Source organism: Trypanosoma conorhini (assembly GCF_003719485.1).
Source record: "Trypanosoma conorhini strain 025E chromosome Unknown Tco_14.4_contig_00233, whole genome shotgun sequence".
NCBI lineage: Eukaryota > Euglenozoa > Kinetoplastea > Trypanosomatida > Trypanosomatidae > Trypanosoma > Trypanosoma conorhini.
In genome coordinates this window covers 1-13,379 of record NW_021704320.1, presented here as the reverse complement: position 1 = coordinate 13,379, position 13,379 = coordinate 1, and the positions used below count along the sequence as shown (strand labels likewise).

Genomic DNA, 13,379 nt, shown 5'->3' with positions numbered 1-13,379 from the left:
AATGCGGGAACGTAAACAGACACGCAAATGGAAAACGAATACATAAAACGAAAAGTAAGAAGGGCGAAAAACAATTATGAAACAACAGCAAAAAAGAAGAAAAAAAAAACAGTCGCAAAATGAACAACAACAACAACAAAAGAAAAACAACACGCAAGAAGGAAAAAGCAAAAGCAAAAAAAAAAAACAACAACAACAAAAGCGACCCCCCTCCACGACTCTAGTGAAGAAGAGAAACAAAAGCCTGTGGGTGTGGTGGAGTGTAGTGGAGGGGAGGGGGCAAGACAGCAGCAGGCACACACATTACGCACACTTCGGGACACGCGACAGGCACGATGGGTGCTCCAGCATCGCTCCAAACGTACGTTTTTCGCCACAGTGCAGGTATGTGGGGCGGCAGAGGCGTCCCGGGGGCCACCGTGGCGCCCTTCCCCGAGTCCGCCGTGTGCCTCTCTGCCTCTTTGCCGCAAGGGAAACAAGAGAAGCAGGGGGGAAGAACAGAAAACAAAACAAAAAAAAAGGACGAACAACTAAGCAATTGATGTACACGAGAGACATTACTGTGTCTCCGTCGCGGGTGCACGCAAGGGGAGGGGGGAGGGTACAGCCGAGCGACCGGGTCTACGTGCGCTGGGGGTGGGGTAGGGGGGAGGGCGCGCCGAAAGCACGTGACGCGCGCCCACCCACCGGCAAGCCTCCACTACAACAACAAGAAAAAAAAACGCTTGAAAGACACACACACACACACATGCGTAGGAAAAGAAGAAAAGTGCAGGGAGCAAGAAAAAGCGACAACGTGTTTCATCACAGTTGTCAATTCTCGTGACTTCAGGTAAAAAAAAGAATACATGTGGGAATACCCGTAAATATCAAATATATTATGTATATATGCATGTCAATATATATATATTGCGTACTTGGCTGCCGGGAGGTTATCCATCCAAGTAGGACTGTGCCGGCTGTTACGGCTTTTTTGTTTGTTTGTTTGATCCTGTTGGGGTTCCGCTTTCAGCTACTTTCCTTCCTTCGATTTTGATTGCTCTGCAGCGGGTGGGGGCGCAGTTGCATGCTGTCCCCAATTTTCGCTCGAGGTGGTTCGTGGGCCTCCGCCTCGCATCCGCAAGGCGTCCAAGCGCCACTGCCGCAGCTTCTCATTCTCCGTCGAACGACGAATTTCACTACCCGCGCTGTCGGTACTCGCCGCACTCACGCTGCCACTCCTACTGCTCCGCTGCTCGCCGTTGTTGGTATTGGTCCCATCCTCCTCGTTCCTAGAGCCGGCGCTGTGGCCGGAGACCTCTCGTCCTCCCCGCTCCGGCGCATGGCTGCCGCAGGTGGAAGGGGACAGGAAGTGCGCCGAGAGGCTCACGCCGTAACACTGCTGACCGTGGCTGGAGGGATCGCTACTTGTGGAGAATGCCTGCACGCCAACATCCTTGCTGCTGTCATGCTCCTTCCACATGGGGGGCACGACCGTGAAGAGCTGAGAAACGTGGTTTCTGCGCGGCATTCGTGCCCGTCGCAGCATAGGGGAGTGCAACTGTGTGTCCGAGGTGTCGCTGCACAGCGAGAGCCGCGCCACAGCGGCGGGAAAATTAGGCTTCTGCTCCTCATCGTCTAGCGGACCAAGGTGGTGTGCTGCTATGGCAGCGGGATGGCGAGAAGGCGGCTGCCGCCCGGCCTCGCTGCAGGCGGCGTCGAGGCGCTGGCAAAGGTGGTACGCGTCTTGCAAAGCTGCTCGCAACCGCCCAGTCGACGCCGCAGGGTCATTCAGGACATCCTCAATGAGTTTCATAGTGGCCTTCGCCGCCCCGCTGGGGTTCACATCATTACTAACGTCATTGCGTGTTTCGCAGGAGGAGCCGCTGCGCCGTTGCGGTACTATCTCCCCCGCATCGCCCTCCGCGTCCTCGCGGAGCTGCGGCGTCGGGTTGTCCGGCCCGTCAGCGTGCACGGAGTCCGCCGCGTTGGAGGCGTTCAGCGCGGCATCCTTGGCGGCGCGCAGCTCCCTTACCGCCCTCCGGTACAGGCGCATGCAATGATGCACGCGCACGCGCACGCGTTGCGACCGCACCTCTCGCAGAAGCCGCCGCATCGTCTCCTCGGTGCCCATGGGGCCGCACAGCTTCCTAATCCCGGCGTCGCTGCAGTGCCGGTTTACCGGCTCCGGCAGCGAAAGTTTCCCCGCGACGCCGTGCAACTCGGGTGAGGCAGGTTGCCTCGTGCCGACGGGCGACAGGGCACCACCGCCGCCGCCGCCAGGGTTGCTGTCGGTCTCGCAGGCGGGGTTGACGTGCGGCGGGGCGGAGGGGCGCGGCGCGTGGCTGCTGCAGGGCGCCGCGGTGCCTTCAGACGCCTCCGCGGCCCCCACCGACGTCGTGGTGGGCGGCGAGGAATCGACGGTGTGAGGCGGCGGCATTCAAAGGCCCCGACGGCTGGCGCGGCGAAGAAGACGGCAGGCAAAACAAAAGCAACAACAACACACGCACACACACACGCAAGCAGACGCACGAAAGGAGGGGAGGGGGGAGGGGGAGGGAATAACTAGCAGGAGCCCCTCCGCAAAAGAAAAAAAGCTTCGGTTACCCCTGCACCTTGCGTGGAGAGGCAAGAAAAGAGTAATAAGAAGAAGGCCCATTGACAGTTACACGCGGGCGTGCGTACAGGAAAGAGGGCGAGAGAAAAAGGAAAGCACAGTAAAAAAAAAGAGAGCAAGTGCAGACAGTCAACAAGAAAGAGAAAGAGAAAGACGGCGCACGAAAGCAAAGGTGCGTGCGTCTATGCGTCCGAGTTGTCTCTGGTAGCAAAAATCAACAGGCGAGAGTCACGTCACTGGGCGCAGGGACCCGCGGTAGGCAGTCGCGGACAAATACATTCAGCCACGAATAGGCCCATGAAATTCCGCGCCGAGACGTATTTGTGCCTGCCGAGGCGCAACTGGAAGTGTGTATATGAGGCGCAAGGGAGAGGCAAGAAGAAGAAAGAAAAAAAAAAAAAGGGCGAGGGATGGAATTCGCACAGTACTACACTTTTTTTTTTTCACAACAAACGGAGGGGGGAGGGGGGAGAAATAAAAAAAAAAACAACGGCAATAAGAAAGATTGGGGAGGTGAGAGAAGAGGGGGTGCGTCGCGGACACTTCCGCGTTTTCCTCTTCCTCTTCCGCCTATTCCTTCGTTCTGAGGGCTGTGCGTGTGCGTTTCCTTCGCCCCGCCGACGTTGGCCCCTCAAAAGATGGGGGAGCCGCCGCCCCAAAATGAGTTGTTCAAACCAACTGCATCGGCGCTGCTGCCTCTTCTCCCGGCGGCGCCATCGCCGTCAGGGTCGTCGCCGCCGCCGCCGCCGCCGCCCCCGTCGTTCCCGTTGCCGCTCTGGCTGTGTGCGGTGGGCGGCGCGTGTGGCGCTGGAAGCACCAACCCCCGCAGAAGCTGCTCCACCTTGCCGGGGAGCACCACCGCGTCGGGGAGCTCCAGCGCGTCGCTGGCGGGCGGAGGATTCCCGCAGCGCTCGTAGAGGATGATGTACGGCGTCTCGGATGGACCGAAAACTCCGTTGGAGCCTGACAACACCCCCGCGGCGGTCGCCGACGTCAACGGCGCGATCATTGAGTCATTTGCCAGCACCCACGCGTCCTCGTCCTCGTCTTCCTCCGCGGCTGCGACGGCGGCGGCGGCGTCGTCTGCGAAGGAGCGCAGTAATGTGAAGTAGTGCCCGCTGCGAGGGCTGGGTCCGCTGTGCACCACCACGGCGACGAGGCGGTATTGGATTTGCCTGTACGCAACCGCCTCCTCGCCAGTGGGCTCCGCCCCGTCGGCGCAACTGCCTTCCCGCATCACGACCCGAACCGGGACGTTGATGTCTTTGTTAATCGTCACCTTATCCATCACCTTTTCGTAGTTCCCGGTTTCGCGATGGTAGTGAAACCGGTTGAGCTGCAGGATGAGGTAGAAAGGCACCCCTGCAATGTCGCTATCCTGCATATAGTCCTCCGTGAGGGGCAGGCTACTTTTGTGGGTCGTGTGCACGGCTGTTCGCAGCCGCACAGGCGCACGATTGTGGCATAACTCACAGTATGTCATGTTTTCGCCGTGGACGACCTCGCCAGAGTTGCGGCAGTTGAGAACGCTGTCGAGGAGCTCCTGCAGCGACGGCGTCGGTGTTGCCTCCTCCGCCTCCTGCAGCGGAGACGCGTCGGCCTCGTCGAGGCCGTGGGCGGGGTATGTTGTGATCGCAATGCGTCCATCCGCCGAGTGCACCACACGCACCTCCTCCTCCTCCTCCTCCGCGGGTTTCTCCTCGCCGCGGACGGCCTCCCTGGCGTTCTCCTCTCGGCGCAGCGGAACGCTGATGTCCCAAAACGGACTCAGCTGCGTCCGTGTACGGTGGCATGCCATGCACTCGATGAGAGACGCCGAGACCCCGCCGAACCATCGCGCAACGACGGTGCCCCGCGTCGCCCCCCCGCCCGCCGCCGCCGCCGCCGCCACGACTGCCATTTCTGCCCTCGCCTCTCGCGTGGGCGCTGACGCGAGCCTGGAAGGGGCCCGCGGCGCAACCCCCCGCTCCCGCTTCTGCTCCTCCCTCCAGGACGTTCTCCCGCTTATTTTTCTTCCGTTTCTGTTCGTTGTCGTAGTCCTCCTCCTCCGCGCTGGAGGCGGCGTCCGCGGCGGCCTCGCTGGCGCTGCTGCTGTCCAGGAGCTCCATCAGCACCTTCCCGTACTCCGAGGCGTCGTGCTGGAAGCCGTCGTTAAACGGCTCCGGCAAAAAATTCCTAAACGACGCCGTGTTGACGGCCCGCCCGCTAAGACCGTGCGTGACCATCCAGTGCATCAGCAGCATGAGAACGACAAAACCCGCGGTGACGTGGGGGGCGGTGGCGCCGCGGCGGCCACCCACCCATTCCTCCCCGCCCCCACTGCCGGCTCCCGTGTCGTTGTCGAGGGAGCGCTTCAGCAGCGGCAGAAGGCGCGGAAGCTTCTCCTGCAGGAGATTCACCCTAAAATGCCGTGCGGCAAAGAACAGCTGGGTGAAGCTGTTGAGGAAGCAGGAGTTGCCCATGTTCAACAGCCCCACACACGCCAACGATGACCCCGCTGCCTCTGCGGCCCGTAAAGGTAAAGCCGTATTCGCGAAGGACGTCCTCTCCCGCGGCGAGCTCCGCCACTGGGCAGAAATCGCCCCAGCATTGCAAGGAAATGAGGTGTCGCCCAACTTATTACTGTGCGTCCCGGCGTCAGTGCCGCCATAAAACGGCGGCGGTTTGAATTGCGGCCCAAATTCTTCCGTTGCGGCGGGCTCATGCATGGCTCCCGCCGCCGCCGTGGCGACTTTTTTATCGTAGACGACGGAACGCTCCCTCTCCACCTCCTCCTGGGGGCACAAGGGAAGCCTGAACAACGCCGAGTGCACCAGCTGGTCGAGGATAAACGGCGACCCCGCCTGCTTCTTGACCGCCTGATACAACGGCGGGAATTGGCGGCAGTAGGCCGCCACCACCACCACCATGTTCCGCACCAAAGCCGGGGTGCTGTAGAGCGCCCTCCGCGCCCCTCTCAGGCCCGCCTCATCGGAGAGGTTCCACCGCACACCGGCGCCGTTGCAATACTCGACAACCTCCTTGAATAAAATGGCGAAGACCGAAACAATGGAGGACGCGGGTGCCGAAGGTGAGGAGGCGCCCGCTGGCGCAACTGACCCGATTTTCCGATCAAACAAACGGTAAAGAACTGCCGTGGTGTAACACAAGGGCGCCGCTCGGACTGAGAGGTCGGCCGCGTCGCGCTTCCTTCCCTCTGCGCTTAGCTCCGCCCCATTCCACCTTTCCTCCACCGCCACCACCACCTCCTCCTCCTCCTCGGCAAAGAACCGCAGAAGCGACAGCAGCGTGTAACCGTTCGCCAGCACAAGGAAGAAATCCTGAAGATCGTCTAGCCATCGCCGTGGCGTGGGCGCACCATTCTTGCTATGCTCAGTGACATTCCTGCCGTGCAGCATCCCCGTCCGCGCAAGAATCTCCTCCACCACCTTGTGCAGACAGTAGAGGGCGGTGTCTAGCGAAGGAAGCGGTGGCGCCACGCGGTTGCCTCCGGCCACGGGGCCGCCCGAGCCACGGCGCGGCGCGGTGAAGTCCACGCCGTAGGCGAAAAAAAATGACAGCACCGACGCGTAAATCAAGGGGTCAGCGCAGGTGACGGTGCTACAGAGAAACGCCCCCGCGATGGTGTCGCCGTGCAGGGGCGGCCCCGCAGCCCCATCGCCCGGCGAAGCCGCAAAGATGTCGCGACGACAGTTGGGGTAGGCCGCCTGCAGTGCACTGCGCACAATTGTGTGGGCCAACGCCCGCCGATTTTCGAAGGCGTACCTGCCAGCCATGAGACCCTCACTGACGCGCCGGACTCGCCGGGTAATGCAGTTAACGACGTCGGCCTTGCATCGCAGCAGCACCTTGGGCCCCGGCTCGAAGCGGGGTGGAGGATACGCTGCCGTCAGGAGGCGCTCCAAGCCAAACGACGGGGGCTGCTGCTGCACGGAGGAGCCGCTAAAGTGCGAGGAGGCGTCGCCATTTCTGCACACCATCGCCTCCGTTCCTGCCACCGATGCCTTTCCGCCTCGCGTGTATCTTTTTATTCACCACCCCCCCACCACCCCTTTTTTTCCCCTTTCCTCTTCCTTTTCTTTTTGCTTCGCCCTCACTTTGTGTGGTTTGCCGTTTGTTGTTGTTGTTTTCTCCTTCCCTCCTTCGTTCTTTACGTTCTCGTTGTAGTGACTTTTGCCTCAGCCAACCACTCACGCTGCGTGTGTGTCGGCTGGTCGCACAGCCGGACCCTACCTGCCTTTGGCGAGTGCAAGAGCTTCAGAAGAAGAAACGCGCGGGGGAAAGACACATAGATATGTATACATTATTTCTGCCTACAGAGAGGCACGGCGCACGCAGCCACTCCCGCACACGCCCACACGCACACACACACACACACAACACTTACCGGCGGCACAAACGCCCCCGCCTGCGGTTCCCGTCGCGTCAGCCGTCCAGCGCCGCCCGGGCCTTGGCGCCGCTCCCGTCGAGTTTCACAAGCCCCGCAAGCTGCAGCTCCTTCAGTGCCCGCACCAGCGCCTCGTCGGAGATCTGGCAAACGCGCTGCAGCACCGCGAAGGAAACGTACTTCTGCCTGCAGCTCCCCTGCCCCAAGGCATGGGCGGTGAGAAGGTGCAGCAGCCGCACGGAGTTCGGAATGGAGGGGTTAAAAAAGTTGTTCTCCGACAACGCCGACCCCTGCATCGCCGCCGCCGCGCAGGCGCGGTCGCGCGAGTTCTCGCCCGCCTCCCCACGCGGGCCGCCATGGCTGCCGCACTGGCCCACAGCACGCCTCAGCTCCTCTAGGGACTCCTGCGGCGGCAAAACAGCAAGTAGGGCGGCATGCATCAACTCCGCCCCAAGCGGCACCTTTGCCGCAGGCACCCGCATCGGTGCGGGGAGAACAACAACCGCCCTCGCCCCCTCCGCCGCCGCTTCACCCGGGCGCTGGTAAGACGCATCCTGAAGCGTGCTACTAGGCGTGTACACCGGCACACACGACGCCAACGCAGCGTGGAAGTCCATGCTGCTCTCATTGCCCCACCTCCGCCAGAGTCGCTCGAGCACCGCGACAAATCCTGGGATGCGCTGCAGCCGCGTCGGCCGCCTCCACACAACGTCTTCGTACAACACTGCGAACGCCACCGCCTCATTCAACAAGTCTCCATCTGCCAACTGCCCCGCCGTGACCAAGACGGCGTTGAGAATGTCCACGGTGTCTGCGTGACGGCACATGCCGTCGTTCCCATTTCGACCCCCATTTGCCGCGGTATCCGTCGCGGGTGCAACTGCGGGAGGCGGCGCCACTGTGGAGGAGGCGCAACCCTCGCGCGCAGACGCGGAGTGGGCGAAGGGGCAGAGCAGCGCGTGCAGGCCCGTGGCAACATCGCCAAGTTGCCGCCGTGTCGCCCACAACGCCTGAAGTTGCCGGAGCGCCACCGGGTGCAGGATGACAGGGAAACGACGAAGCGCCTCCCGTAAAAAACAACAGAGCGGCAGATTGTCGCGCCGCACAAAGAAAAAATCTGACTCCCGCTGCCGTACTCTCTCCGCCGCCTCGACGTCCGCGGCTCCACACTGCTGCTGCTGGTGCTGCTGGTGCCGTTGTTCTTGCTCCGTCACGGCCTTCGCTTCTCCCTCGGCGTCAGCGGGGTGCGGGGGAGCCGTCGGCAGATTCATCCAAGTCTCAAGGCGACGAAGGAACGCCGTCAGCTCCGCGTCGTCGCGCCGTGCCGCGGAAGCGGCAGACCCGCGAAAAAGCTGCACACAGTACTCACGACTCAGCGGCTCACGCAGGGCCTCCGCCAAGAGTGCGCCGCCGTAGGCAAGATCATCCGGAAGCAGCAGGACGGAAAATTGGATCCGGGCCCGGTGCGCTGCCTCCCTGGCGCGGCACAGCGCCGCCAGGGCACTGATGTCGTGGAGCAGCAGCATCAGCGGGTCACAGGAGCGTCGGGCTCGGCTCACGTCCTCGCGGTGTGCGGCGCTTTCATTGGCGCAGCAGCGCAAGATAAAAAGCGCCCGCCGCGTGCGCGGCCCCGAGGTGTGTTGCCGCCGCGCCATGTAGGAGAGTGGCGGGGCGGCCGCTTCCTCCCGGCCGCGTTTGCTGCCCAGCGTTGGGCTTCGGGCCGGGAGACCGTCCCTCTCGGCGTACACGGCGTCGCACCAGGCCTGCGCCGCCTCCATGCAGCTCAGCCGGACAATGGCGCTGCTGCTCCCATACTTTTGACGCAGGGCATTCTCGGCGGGGCAGCCCTCCGGCAGCAGGTTGACGGCAAACACGCGGAACTCGTGTCGCTCAAAGTTGTGCACGAGCGCCGCTCGCTCGCCGGAGGAGGAGGCGGAAACAAGCGACACATCCGCGACGATGGCCAGCGGGAGGTAGTTGTAGCAGCCTGTGAGCACATTTGGAATGCGCCAGCGCACATCCCCGGCAGCCGCCGTGGTGCGAGCCGTCGTCGATGACGACGCTGGCGGTGCTGGGGGCGGTGGCACTTCATCCCACGATTCCCCACGCAAGAAATTAATCAACGTCTCCAACTCCTCCGGCATCAGCAACGCCGACACACACGCCACGGCACCGTCAAGTATCGCGAGGGCATCACTCATCCTTCTTTTTTTCCTTTTTTTTTCGCTTCCTTCTCTTCACGTTTGTTGCCCCCCCGCTGATGGCTTTGCGGTGCACGCAGCAGAGGGACGTGCGCCACTGGCTGCGGTGGGAAAGACGGAGCGGGAGAGTGCGAAGGAGCCCGCACTGCCCCACGCACAGGCAGTTGACGGCGTTTGCCCGGAGGGATGCATGCATCCAGCGCATACGTACATGCGGCAGTGGGGGAGGGCAAAAAAAGAAACATAAAAAAAAGAGCTGTACGTACATCTCCTGTTCCTTTTTTCCCGTTTTTTTCTCCCTTTTGCGTGCGCCTTCGGCGCCAGTCCCTACGATGAGGGGCAAAACTGTGAGCACCGCGGCACGCCATTGGTGACGCTCACCGCACACTCCTCATGCACCCAGCCGCCGCACGGACACCGCGCGAGGCGGTCCGCCTCGTCCTGCAACTCGCACACAATGCAGCAGCAGTTGGGGGTGCCACCGGCGCCTGTCGCCGTCGTCGCAGACGCGGCCTTCCGCGACGTCGTCTTCGCCGCGTTGAGTGCAGGGAAGAGCACATCCCCCACATCGCCAAACAACTGCATGTACGATTCCCGTGCGGCAGCCTCGTCTGTGGCGTCTTTGCCTGCCGCCGCCGTCGTTGGGTCGTCCATCTGCAGCAGAGACATGATGCGGGCGACCCGCACCTGCTCCCGGTCCTTCTGCCGCGCGTAGTACTCCTCGTCGCTGTAGACGTCCTCGCTGTCGTCGTCGTCGTCGTCGTCGTCGTCGCCTGTGCCGCCGCTAGTGTCAAACGCGACATCGTCATCCCCGTCGTTGTTCGCGGGAGGCGGCGTCTGCGACTCCCGCGCCGCCGCAAGCGGCTGCCCCACCCGCACCACCGGCGGCCGTGGGAGCGGCGGGACGTCGTCCAGCGTGTTGAGGACGGTGTGGGGCGGCGCCACGGGGGCGTCCGCCGAGAGCGCGCGCCGCAGGCCCCACCACAGCGGCCGCAGCCGCGCCGCCTCCCCCGCCTCCTGTGCGCCGCAAACGAGACGCGAAAGGCAGGCGATGCAAGAGGCGTCCAGGCACTGCCGCAGGCCCCGCGGGCCGCGGTCCGCCCTCACCTCCAGCCCCAGCTGCTCCAGCGCCGCGTCCGAGAGAAGCAGCAGCCGTCGCCCGGCCTCCCCGCCGCACCTGCGGCGCCGCGCGTAGTTTTCCGTGTGCAGCCTCTCCGCGTACGCGACCGCCAACGCAAGCAGCAAGCCGACCGTCTCGCGTGTGGAAACGCCCTCGTCGTCACTGTCGACGGTTGTCCTGGCCCCTGCGTCGGTGGGGCTCCTCACGTCCTGCAGGAGGTGCGCGACGGTCGTCTTGCCTTTCGCTTCGTCCTGCAGCGCCCGCAGAATGCCCAAGAGCCGCACCGCACGCGTCACCTCCTGCCGGCGCTTAAGCCACCGCTGAATCGCCGCAGCCGCCACGTACCGTGTCGCCGACTCGTGCCCCATCGCAACTAACCTCTCGCTTTCCCGCTCTATATGTAGTTAATGTATACCCACGTGTGCCGTGACCCAACACGCTCAGCGTCTATGCTCCTGCCTACTACCGTAACAGCATCGCCGCAACGGGGGCGGCAGAGGAAAGAAAGAAACACACAAACAATAAAATTGAGATGCAAAAGTGATGGCAGCGGATTGGCCCGCGTGTCTCTCACAGAAGTGAGACCCACAACCATGCGAGGCACCACTTTGCTTTCACATTTTTTTCCTTTTGCTTGTCCCTTGCGGGGTTTTTGCCGTTGTGGCACGCGCCTACATTCCCATTCCCCACTCCATTGGAATGGGCTCCTACACACAAACAAACAAACCTTCTCTACCTCTCTCTCTCTCTCTGTCTCTCGTTACCTCCCCCCCCCTCCCCCCGATGCGGCCCACAGGCGCCCACGCCGCTGTCATGCCGCGCTGGCAGTGGGACGGCGTTTGCCCAACAGCTCCACACGCCGCCAGACGGCGCACCGCTCGCTGAGGCCAAACGGGTAGTACAGCACCCGACACCACAGCGGGGTCCTGTCCACGTCCAGCAGCCGCCGCCGCGCGGGCACCAGCGGGTAGGCGAAGACGTCCGGTGGGTAACCCCTCGCGTGGCGTAGATCACCGACGCCGCGGCTATCGAGAACGACGTCGCATTCAAGAGCGGCATCGGAGACGTACTGCTCGGGAATTTCTTTATTGAGGTCGTTTACGCCGGCAGCGCCGCAGCGACAGGTGGCTTGGCTATCGTTTCGCGCAAAGGGGAGCGGCAATGCTCCTGCGAAGGCATCGGTCTTTAGGAACGCCACCCGCGCCCTCTGCGGGTCGAGGAAGAAGGACGAGGGGAACCGGTACCACTCACGGCCAACGCAAACAGTGTAAAGGTCATGCGATGCTGCCGCGTTGAGCGCCTTTGCATCCGCGGCGCGCTGAAGTGCGTCGTAGCTGTCGTGCATCAGCCGCTGCGGTCCGGCGTAGAAGTGGTAGACAGCCAAGCCGCGCGAGAGCGACAGCAGACCGGAGAGCAGCAGTAGGATGCAACCCATGGCGGGCAGCAGCCACGCGCCACGTGACGGTGTCCCACGAGCCCGAGCCTGCCGTCTCGGCGCCGCAGTCGGGGCGTGGTCCTTCGCCCTGGCGGGTGGTGACCGCGCGGCTTTGGTGGCGCCGGTGCTCGCGGCAGCGGACGGGCGCGGGGAGAAAAAGACGCACGTGAGGCTCAGCGCGGCGGCAAGGACAAGGAACGGGTACACCGGTGCCATGAAGCGCTCCTCCTTGTGCGGCACCGTGAGCCAAAAGGCGAACCACACAAAGAAGGGAGATACGTACAACAACATGCGACTCGGCGGCTGCGGCGACGACGACGACGGCAGTGCGGCGTGTTTCCGCGCCGGCGTGGAGCCGTCTGCGCGGGCGCCTGCCCTCTCGCTGAGCTTCCAGCCACCGCGCCGCAGCTTGTCTAGGGCCGGGGGCAGGAGGAGCACAACCGGCGCGAGGGCAGCGGCGAGGAGCAGCGCGGGGGCGTTGAGGAGAAGGTTCTTGATGAAGTAGTACCACGGCTCCACGCCGTACAGCTCTGCGCCACCCTTCAGGTTGTACCGCAGAAGATTCCACGTGCTCCAGGTCGGGCGACAATAGTACAGCGTGTCGAGGCCCACCGCCAGCGGCAGGATGAGGGCCAGCGACACGAGCAGCGACACCACCGCGGCCTTTGGGCGGCGCAGGAGCAAATCCAGAGCCATCGGAAGAGCCGCGAATCCTGCGAAGGGCCAGGCAACCGCGCAGGCAAGGACAACGAAAAAGACGGTTCCAAAGACATTAAAACGGTGTGATTCCCTGCGCCCGCTGCGCAGCCAGCAGCCCAGCGCCACGAAGTAGTTGATCATGACAAAACTCGTCGGCAGCGCGCTCACGGCGGCGTGAGGAACGGGGTAGTTGAACAGAAGCAGCGCCAGCGTCACCGCCGCGGCCCTGCCAGAGACCGCCCCCCACACACTGTACACCAGAAACAGTTCACTGAGGCAGGCTATGCGGCCGTGAAAGACGCGATTAAAGAGGTACACGTCAAGGTTTCGCACGCCTGGCTCCCCAGTCACGAGGAGAGCGGGGGAGGCGTAGAGCCACGCAAAGAGCCAGGAGCGCAGGGCGTAGCGGGGGCAGTTCTCCCACGTCTGCAGCCCGCTACCATAGAGCAGCTGGTGCATTGGCTCAACAAAGTTGAACGTCTCATCGCAGTCCGCCACCGGAAGGAAAACGGCGGCAAAGTAGTGTCCCAGCGCCAGGAGGGCGAAGGCCGCCGCCAGTCGCAGCGCCCCTGCAAACCACCTCGTACGCATCGTGTCCAGTCCACGCGGCGAGAGAATACCACACAAACCACTGACCCGCCCAATGGAGCGCCCTCCAACCAGGGTAACTCCAAAAAAACAACAACAACAAAAAAAGAAGGGTGAGGACGCGCACGAAAGAGAAAGCGAGAAAGTGAGAGTGCGTCAGATAGGCAGAGGGGGACAGGCGCCTGGGACACGGCACCGAAGCAGCCACGCAGCGCCAGCGAGGGGGCAAGCAAGCAAGCACGTGCACGCAAGCCCACGGATAAAATAAAACCTCTCAAATTACTTTCCAGTACTATTCACTTTGTTTTGCTTTTTTGAATTTATTTGCCACACACACAAACACACAAACACAC

General features: G+C 62.6%; 6 protein-coding genes across 6 annotated transcripts, besides 12 other annotated features; all 6 read right to left on the bottom strand.

Annotated features, from left to right (window-relative positions):
* Nucleotides 1–80: 80 nt before the first annotated feature.
* Nucleotides 81–199: a microsatellite.
* Nucleotides 200–493: 294 nt separating this feature from the next.
* Nucleotides 494–521: a microsatellite.
* Nucleotides 522–732: 211 nt separating this feature from the next.
* Nucleotides 733–749: a microsatellite.
* A 114-nt stretch (nucleotides 750–863) lies between these two features.
* Nucleotides 864–910: a microsatellite.
* A 102-nt stretch (nucleotides 911–1,012) lies between these two features.
* On the bottom strand, nucleotides 1,013–2,419 carry Tco025E_04523 (uncharacterized protein; the record flags this gene model as incomplete). The annotated part of the gene is made up of 1 exon (XM_029371433.1): nucleotides 1,013–2,419. The coding sequence occupies one exon, from the start codon at nucleotides 2,417–2,419 to the stop codon at nucleotides 1,013–1,015; it is 1,407 nt and encodes a 468-aa protein (XP_029228462.1).
* Nucleotides 2,420–2,480: 61 nt separating this feature from the next.
* Nucleotides 2,481–2,511: a microsatellite.
* A 4-nt stretch (nucleotides 2,512–2,515) lies between these two features.
* Nucleotides 2,516–2,539: a microsatellite.
* Nucleotides 2,540–2,677: 138 nt separating this feature from the next.
* Nucleotides 2,678–2,750: a microsatellite.
* A 477-nt stretch (nucleotides 2,751–3,227) lies between these two features.
* On the bottom strand, nucleotides 3,228–3,980 carry Tco025E_04522 (ubiquitin hydrolase; the record flags this gene model as incomplete). Its single annotated transcript, XM_029371432.1, has 1 exon — nucleotides 3,228–3,980. The coding sequence occupies one exon, from the start codon at nucleotides 3,978–3,980 to the stop codon at nucleotides 3,228–3,230; it is 753 nt and encodes a 250-aa protein (XP_029228461.1).
* Nucleotides 3,981–4,065: 85 nt separating this feature from the next.
* Nucleotides 4,066–6,576, bottom strand: Tco025E_04521 (ubiquitin hydrolase; the record flags this gene model as incomplete). Its single annotated transcript, XM_029371431.1, has 1 exon — nucleotides 4,066–6,576. The coding sequence occupies one exon, from the start codon at nucleotides 6,574–6,576 to the stop codon at nucleotides 4,066–4,068; it is 2,511 nt and encodes an 836-aa protein (XP_029228460.1).
* A 70-nt stretch (nucleotides 6,577–6,646) lies between these two features.
* Nucleotides 6,647–6,684: a sequence feature (GA-rich).
* Nucleotides 6,685–6,927: 243 nt separating this feature from the next.
* Nucleotides 6,928–6,979: a microsatellite.
* Nucleotides 6,980–7,021: 42 nt separating this feature from the next.
* Nucleotides 7,022–9,184, bottom strand: Tco025E_04520 (uncharacterized protein; the record flags this gene model as incomplete). Its single annotated transcript, XM_029371430.1, has 1 exon — nucleotides 7,022–9,184. The coding sequence occupies one exon, from the start codon at nucleotides 9,182–9,184 to the stop codon at nucleotides 7,022–7,024; it is 2,163 nt and encodes a 720-aa protein (XP_029228459.1).
* A 327-nt stretch (nucleotides 9,185–9,511) lies between these two features.
* On the bottom strand, nucleotides 9,512–10,672 carry Tco025E_04519 (uncharacterized protein; the record flags this gene model as incomplete). Its single annotated transcript, XM_029371429.1, has 1 exon — nucleotides 9,512–10,672. One exon carries the CDS (start codon nucleotides 10,670–10,672, stop codon nucleotides 9,512–9,514), a length of 1,161 nt encoding a protein of 386 aa, XP_029228458.1.
* A 361-nt stretch (nucleotides 10,673–11,033) lies between these two features.
* Nucleotides 11,034–11,063: a microsatellite.
* Nucleotides 11,064–11,115: 52 nt separating this feature from the next.
* Nucleotides 11,116–13,029, bottom strand: Tco025E_04518 (putative dolichyl-P-Man:GDP-Man5GlcNAc2-PP-dolichyl alpha-1,2-mannosyltransferase; the record flags this gene model as incomplete). The annotated part of the gene is made up of 1 exon (XM_029371428.1): nucleotides 11,116–13,029. One exon carries the CDS (start codon nucleotides 13,027–13,029, stop codon nucleotides 11,116–11,118), a length of 1,914 nt encoding a protein of 637 aa, XP_029228457.1.
* A 195-nt stretch (nucleotides 13,030–13,224) lies between these two features.
* Nucleotides 13,225–13,279: a microsatellite.
* A 75-nt stretch (nucleotides 13,280–13,354) lies between these two features.
* Nucleotides 13,355–13,379: a microsatellite.